This window comes from Cavia porcellus, unplaced genomic scaffold, assembly GCF_034190915.1.
Source record: "Cavia porcellus strain 051 isolate PalLab524CR breed Dunkin Hartley unplaced genomic scaffold, mCavPor4.1 scaffold_2, whole genome shotgun sequence".
In the NCBI taxonomy this organism is placed as follows: Eukaryota; Metazoa; Chordata; class Mammalia; order Rodentia; family Caviidae; genus Cavia; species Cavia porcellus.
Window position 1 is genome coordinate 115,402,187 of NW_026947485.1, and position 8,471 is coordinate 115,410,657.

The 8,471-nt window shown below is 35.5% G+C and overlaps 1 protein-coding gene across 1 annotated transcript; it reads right to left on the minus strand.

The window, feature by feature from the left end:
• Window positions 1-5,555: 5,555 nt before the first annotated feature.
• Window positions 5,556-6,494, minus strand: LOC101787981 (olfactory receptor 2M3-like). Its single transcript, XM_013143268.2, has one exon. It carries the CDS (start codon window positions 6,492-6,494, stop codon window positions 5,556-5,558), a length of 939 nt encoding a protein of 312 aa, XP_012998722.2.
• Window positions 6,495-8,471: the final 1,977 nt, after the last annotated feature.

Genomic DNA, 8,471 nt, shown 5'->3' on the forward strand with positions numbered 1-8,471 from the left:
GAGGCCCAGCGGCCTGGGGTAACTGGGTGTCAGAGTCCCAGGAGTTGTGAATATAAAAGTGGATTTCCAACAGACCCTGAGGAAGCTATCAAATGACACTTGAAACACAGAAATATAGGAAAATCACAAAACAAAAGACCAAGTTACAACCTCAAACCTCCAGCCCATCTCAAGAAACACTAGGAGCGATGTATATAGAAGAAAATACATGCCATACACCTCAAATATCGGACATAATAGCTACTGAAATAAACAAGCAAGTCCAGGAAGCTTTAAAGGAATTCAAACTAGAAACAATTTCCCAGGTAAAAGAAGAAATGATAAAAGAAATGAAAGAGATTCTGAATACATCTAAAGAAAACACAGTTAAAAAATTGGGGGAACTAAACAAAAAGATAGAATCATTAGATGAGCAATATAAGAAACAAACAGAATACATACAGCAAATGCACACAGATATACAGGAAATACAAAACTCCACTGAAAGCTGTAAAAACTGCCATATGAAAGTGAAGACAGAATTGAAGACAGGATTGTAGCTAGTGAACAGGAAAGGAAAGATCTTTGAAAAATAGCAAGGAATCAGGAAATAACAATTCAACAATTCCAAGGTAATGCAAAGAAAAACAATATAAGATCTAGAATAGCAAATGCAATTCTAAGCAGCAAAGGCAAGGCAGGAGGCCTCACAATCCTTGACTTGAAGTTATACTACAAAGCAACAGTAGTAAAATCAACATGGTACTGGAATCAAAACAGCCGAAGATCAATGGAATAGATTAAAAGATACAACCAAAACTACAAACACACTCAAACACCTTATCTTTGATAAAGGAGCCAAGCAGGTTCATTGGAAGAACAAGTCTCTTTAGTAAATGGTGTTGGAAAAACTGGCTCTCCATTTGCCGAAAACTAAAGCTAGACACATGCCTATCACCATGTACTAAATTAAAATCTAAATGGAGCAAACGTATGAATATTAAAACAGAAACACTAAATGTATTGGAAGACAAATTAGGTAGAAACCTTGAAGACATAGGGGTAGGTAGAGAATTCATGAACAGAATTCAAACCGCATGGGAAATACTTCCCAGAATCAATAACTGGGACCATGTCTTATTAAAATGTTTCTGCATGTCAAAAGAAATCTCCAGCAGAGTGAAAAGAAAACCCACAAACTGGGAAAAGATCTTAGTGAACTCCCCCTCAGACAAGGGACTTTAGTCTAAAATATATAAAGAATTAAAAAAAAAAAAAACTCAGACCCACAAAATTCAAATATCCAAACCAAAAATGGGCATCTGAGATGAATACGCACTTCTCAGAAGAACAAATACAAATGGCAAATAAATACATGAAAAAATATTCATCATCATTGGTCATTAGAGAAATACAAATTAAAACCACACTGAGACTCCATCTCACTCCTGAAAGAATGGCCTGGATCAAGAAAATCAATGACAACAAATGCTGGAGAGGCTGTGGGGAAAAAGGAACTCTCCTACACTTTTGGTGGGAGTGTAGACTGGTACAGCCTATGTGGTGGTCAGTCTGGAGATTCCTCAAAAAGCTGGGATTGGAAGTCCCATTTGTTCCAGCTATTCAACTTCTAGGCATATTCTCAGAAGAACTGAAAGCATCATACCACAGAGATATATGCGCACCTATGTTTATAACAGCACAATTTGTAATCGCCAGATCTTGGAAACAACCCAAGTGTCCATCAACTGAGGAATGGATAAAAAAGTCATGGTATTTCTATACAATGGAGTATTACTCAGCTATAAAGAAGGATCACATTGAGATATTTATCAATAAATGGGCGCAGCTTGAGACCATACTCATAAGTGAAATAAATCAGTCTCACTTGTGTGAATACCAAATAGTTGCCCTAATGTAAATAATGATTCAAATATATAATAGTATGTGGTAATCATGATTCCCAATTGTGTGGCCTTGAAGGCTTATAAAGTTTTCACTTATTAACTCAAATGGTTTTCTTCTGGGCTGCTTGATATTATTGCCTGTGATGAAATGAACAGCTATTTTGAAGAAAATAAGTCATCAAAATAGCTAGTGCTGATTTACTATCATCTGGTTTTGAAGCCCCACCAAACTATGGCTCTTATGTCTCCAATGGTTTTATCATGATATGTCTTGCTGGATTTTATTATATGTGATAGTATAAACAAAAATTGTTATAGGCAAAGAGATAATATAGAAAGCATTGTTCGTTTTCTGTTAGCTGGTTCTAAATACCCTACAATGCTTTCATCCACTTGAATGGTTTTACACTGACTTGATATGTTTGAAGCTATAGTATATGAAGTTATATTAAATATTTCAAGGAAAAAGACACTATGGTAACTACTATTAAGTCAGGTTATTTGGTGGTGAAGCACTAGGTTGCTGAAAGTGTCATGCTTTGACCTGCACTGTTATGTTGTTATGTCCTCTTTTATCTCAACCTGTCCGTTATTCATTAAAAATTTATTTAGTTATTTTTTTATGATTTTTTAATTAACGGGAAAAATAAAAAAGTAGCAGGATATATTATAGTATCTTTTTTTGATTTCCTATTCACTTGATTTGAAGTCCTGTAATATTCCCACTATCTTGCTTTGACTGATTAGACTCTGTTCCACTCTGTATGATAGTATCAAGTTTGAGGGTATAGGCAACTACTTTGAAGGCAATAAGACTCACTATGATACCCATTCTGGTTTGACTATTATCTTCTTTGTAAGTCCTGTAATGTTTTACAAGGTTTAGGTTTTATTGGTCTTGTTCTTTACTGTTTTGTTCAACTTTATAACACCTAATGAGATAGACAATTCTTTTTAAGGAAGCAAGAGGCATTATGGTAAGCATTGTTGATAACCTTTTAGTCTGTTTTTACATCATGTGCTATGTCTATCCTTGGTTTTGACTGACAGCTTTGTTTTGACATATTTGACTTCATTCCCTTCCAAAAAAAGTAATAAGAACTAAGGAGTAATAAAACCCAAAATGTGTAAATTTTGTTGTAAAAAAGAGAAGAAAAAAGTGCTGTAAAAGATACAACTGCATGTGTGTTTAGGGGTGTTAAATAGATGCCTATTTTAATGTTTTTGGTTGGATCATTGAACACAACTGTTTGCAGTCTCACTGTGTGAATGTCCACTTTGTATGCTTTGATACGGTGACTTGAGCAACTATCTCTAAGATGATAATGTGTAATCTATTAACTGGTGATTTCTTACTGTTTTTTTTTTTGTAATTTGTATTACTTGTACCCTTACACCACTTTGTTTTGTTTTGTTTTGTTTCTCTTTTTCCTTTTAAATAAAATTTTAAAAAATAAAAATAAAAAAGGAACACATTTCAAATATTTTTTTTATTTAAAGAGAAAAACAAAAGTAAACGAAGCAAGACAGTAAAAGGCTAGAAGCAACACAGAATTTCAAGACAAAAAACATATAGTAAGAGCTCACCAGTTAATAGATCACACATTGTCAACTTACAAACAGCTGTCCAGATTACAAAATTAAAGCATTCGAAGTGGAGATTAATACAGTGAGATTGCAGTTAATTCTGTTCACTGATCCAAGAAAAACTCAGCAATATGGTTCTCTTTCCTACACATTTATATAAACTTGCAGTTATATCCTTGAGATCACTTTCCTTCCTCTCTTTTTTACACTAACAATCGCGCATTTTAGTTTCCATTACTTCCACAGTTTTTTTTTTTTTAACTTTTTCTTTGAAGAGGAAAAGAAAAAAGATTGAAAAAAATGCCAAAAAACAAAACAAAGCAAGACAGACCAAAGAAAAACCAAATGTGACAAAGCAAAACAGAGTCATTTAGATCAGGAGGTTGGACATAGCATAAGATGAAAATAAAATAAAATAAAATAAAAAAATAAAGGGGGGGATTACTAGGTGATCAACAATGGTTACCATTATGCCTCTTGTTATCCTAAAAAGAGTAGCCTATATCAGCTAGTGTAAAATAATTGAACAAAACTGTACATAAGACCAATAAAACCACATTGGAGAGCTTACAGGATTCCAAAGAAGATAATAGTCAAATAATAACGGGCATCATAGAATATCTGGTAGCCTTCCAAATGGTTGCCTATACCCTCAAACTTGATACTATTAAGCGAAACAGAATATAATAAAATCTGTCAGAACAGGATGTGGAGAACAATACAGGGGTTCAAATCAGGTTAATAGGGAAACAAAAAAGAAATACTATAATCTATCCTACTATTGTTAATTTAACTTTCCCTTAGTTACAAGATACTAAGAAATAAATTAATTTTTTTTAAAAAAGGAAAGAAAAAAGGGGGGAGACTGAGATTTAAAAAAAGAATGTATCAATATAACAACACCGGTCAGAATCGAAAAATTTAACAATCATTGTGTTTCACCCCCAGATAGCTTGACATTAATGGTAGTTAACATAGTGACTCTTTCCTTGAAATATTTGAGTCTAACTTCGTATACTATAGCATCAAATTTATCAAGACAGTGTGAGACTGTTCAAGAGAATGAAATTATTGCAGGGAATTTAGAACCAGCTAGCAGAAACCAAACATCAATTTCTATACTATGACTTTGTCTATAAAAAACTTGCTTATACTATCGCATACATTAAGATGTAATAAGGTACCACATGTTACAACCAATGGAAACAAATGAACAAAAACTTGATGGGGCTTCAAAACAGGATGATATTAAATCAGTGTAGGCTATTATGCTCTTATTCTCTTCAAAATAGTCATTTGTAGTATCACAGACAATAAAATAAAAACACCCAAATTAAAACCATTCCAAGTAATGAGTGAAAACATTATACGGCTTCAAACCAGTGTGACTGGGAATCATGATTACCACGTACTTCCAAGTATTCTTATCGTTTCTTACACTAGGGAAACTATTCGGTATTTATACAGGTGAGTTTGATTTATTTCACTTATAATTTGCATATGTGACACAAATAAGGATGAGAATATTTAAGGATGCAAAATGTAGATTTAGATTTATGTTCACATGTTAACTATGCATGTGTAAAAGATCAATATGCATTGCAAAAGGAAATACATGCAAATAAATGAACAAGGTCATCAAGAAGCCAGATGTGTCTTACAGGAAAAGTTTAAATTCATAAGCAATAATAATGACCTTATAAGCAGTAATATAACATTCCATATAATTACCTCAATTTTTCCTAAGAGTTGACTATTTTCACGTGTAAAGTAATACTAAGCAATATTGTTGGCTGGCAAATGTTAAATTGCTGTACATTAAAAACACACCAGAGAATGAGGTATTATGAGAGGCAAATACCTAATGTTTAAGATTTTTTAGGTATACATTTGTACAATCTCTGTGCTAAAATCATAGATAATTGATAATTATAGCATAAAGTATTTTTAATTATAATTCTTTTGTGTAAAACTATGTCTCTTTTATGATGCATATCAGCACATTTTGAGTTTTGAATTATATTTGTCAAATAATCAAATATGATCATTAAGCAGATTCTATAGCAATGATAATTAGGCCATTTATTCTGCAGACTTTCCCTTCCCTAACACCTTCACAAAGGCTCTGCTGACCTCTCTATTGCGCAGGCTGTAGATCAGGGGATTCAGCATGGGTGTGAGGATGGTATAGAAGGCAGACACCATTTTGTCCCTGGTTGCAGACCTCTCGGATGTGGGCCTCATGTAGATGAACATCGCTGTTCCATAGTACATGCCCACCACCATTAGGTGGGAGGAGCAGGTGGCAAAAGCTTTGTGGCGACTCTCCCCGGATCCCATGCGGATGACAGCCAGAATAACACGAGTGTAGGAAGCAATAATGATTGTTACAGGGAAGATAAGCATAATTACACAGCAGAGAAATATCATCCTTTCAAATGTCTTGGTGTCCGTGCATGAGAGAGTGAGCAAGGCAGGGACATCACAGAAAAAGTGGGGTATTTCTCGGGACCCACAGTAGAAGAAGGTCAGTGCAACTACCACTACTAATACACCATCAGTGGAGCCAAGAATCCAGGAGGAGGCTGCCATGAGGCCACAGATTTTCTGGCTCATGAGGACTGGATATCTTAGAGGCTGGCAAATGGCAGCATAGCGGTCATAGGCCATCGCAGCAAGAAGGAAACACTCAGCTCCAAGCAGGGACACATACAAGAAGATCTGGGTCCCACAGCCTGCCAGAGAGATGGACTTCCTGCCAGACAGGAAGTTGACAGCCATCTTGGGCACAGTGGTGCAGATGAGCATGAGGTCCATGAGGGAGAGCTGGCTGAGGAGGAAGTACATGGGTGTGTGCAGCTGGGCATCCAGGTAGATGAGCAGAACCATAGCTGTGTTTCCCACACAGGCCACTGTGAAGATGGCGAGGACCAGTGTGAAGAGGAAGGTGTGGGTGGGGCTGTGATTGAAGATTCCCAGAAGGATGAATTCAGAGTTGAAGGTCTGATTTTCCCAGGCCATGGAGAAAATTTTACTATGGACATAAATCTTTTAAGAAATGGCACAGTAATACTATGTAAATGTCAAAGATTTACCTTCTACGTACACATTCCAATAAAATTATGTATCCATAGGAAAATAATGACTGATACTTCGAAAGTTTTTATTTCTGAATAAAAGAGATTAAAGTTTATATTTAACTCGGTATGAGGTTAAAGGAAAATATGTAATAGCAACTTGATGTTTCAGAGTAACCCACTTAAGTGTTGTAACAACCTCATTGCTAGTCTGTGAAAAATAAACTTACAGCAGAAAATGTTTATTTTGACTCATTTTCCATGGTTTTCAGTCCATAGTCAGGTTGATCCAATGAGAAGGGCCTGGGTCCGTAAAGCTACACAGTTCCTGGAGACCAGGAAGGAAAGTCTCTGTGAATGAAGTAGCCAAACAAGAGGTGCATCTGGCAGCCTGAGCCTGGTGACTTCTGTCCTCCAGCTGTGACACCTAGTAAAGATGCCACTGAAACACTTATTGAGGAGATCACTGCCAGTGCTGCCTCTCCTCACATTTCACAGGCCCAAACCCTAAACATATGGGCATTCTGGAGATCCTTTCTGATGTAATGCATAAGACTTGCTAATGAAGACTTTTATCGTAACTACACTAAAAGTATAAAAACACTTCAGAATTGTCAATTCCATGCCTCTTGTACATTTCCCATAGAACTTGCTATGTCACATAATATCAATAAAATTGTGTCAGAAAAAAAAGTAGAGGGTAGATTGTCTAGAATAAGATCTTGAAACATGTTGGATAAACAGAGAAATAGAGAAGCAAGCACCAGAAGCACATACACTACCAACTGAGCATCTTCACGGAAAGAGTGCCTCACCGACGTGCATCCTCTCACCGTGTCACTAAGCCTGAGTGTGTGCAGAAGACAGCTCAGTGTGAGGGATTTCACAGAAGAGCCTGGCTGCAGGGGATTCTAACCACACAGTTTCAATCCCTCAGATTGCTCACCTGTAAGATACTAAGGAAGTTTGTATTGTGTTGAGCCTTATTTCTGTTCTTTAATTTTGGAAGTGTTATGATATCTGTTCGTTAAAGAATTATGAAGACTAAGTAAATCGTAAGGGAAGATAATGTATGAACTTTGTATAAGATTTTGTTTTAAAGTTAAATACCACTGGAGATAAGATCTGTTTTCTGTACTTTATCTTTAGACTACTATAGTTTACCAAAACAACAATTTCCCTTCTAAAGAAAATTTATAGCTCTATTTTGAGGAGTGGTGGATGTAGCTCAGTGTAGATGATGTGCTTATAATCTGCAAGGCCATAGATGTTATTCTCACCACCAAGAACAGAAAAGAAATACTTAATTGGTTAAAAAGTAGCATCTTTTTCATCCTCTATTTTGTTTCCTTTTTCTGCCTCTGACTTCCTGGGACATATCATTGGCTCCCCTCATTATGTGTCCAGTTCCAGCTCTTCAATATGTTTTGTTGTCCAAATTATTTATTTGGGCAGTGGCAGCAGCATGTGAGCACCCCCAACATTCCAACTGGAATTCACTGCATTTCAAATTTTTAATTATTTCTGAATGCTCTATAAATATATTTTGCAGGTTCCTAACTTACCAATAATAGCAGTTCCTACTGTATAAGTACAACCTCTTACCTGCTTTCTTGTTCTTTTTTTTTTTTTTTTTTTTTTTTTTGAATAAGGAATTGAACTTAGGACTTTGCACTTGTCAGGCAGGTGCTTATACCTCTGAGCTGTATCTCTGGCACTGTGTTACTTAATTTGTTCAGCATATTTTTTATGTGTTCACTCTTTCCGAGAATTCTTATATTTCTAGTTATACTTTTTTCCTTATATATTAATAAATTTCAATAGATGCATGATAATTTTATATATTCATGCAGCATCATGATGAACTGATGTTTTATGTAATGTGGTGATCAAATCAGTATATTTATCCATTTCCTTATGC

What these genes read in the sequence shown, in the direction of transcription:
- LOC101787981 (XM_013143268.2), bottom strand. Translation starts at nt 6,494, where the DNA reads ATGGCCTGGGAAAATCAGACCTTCAACTCTGAATTCATCCTTCTGGGA.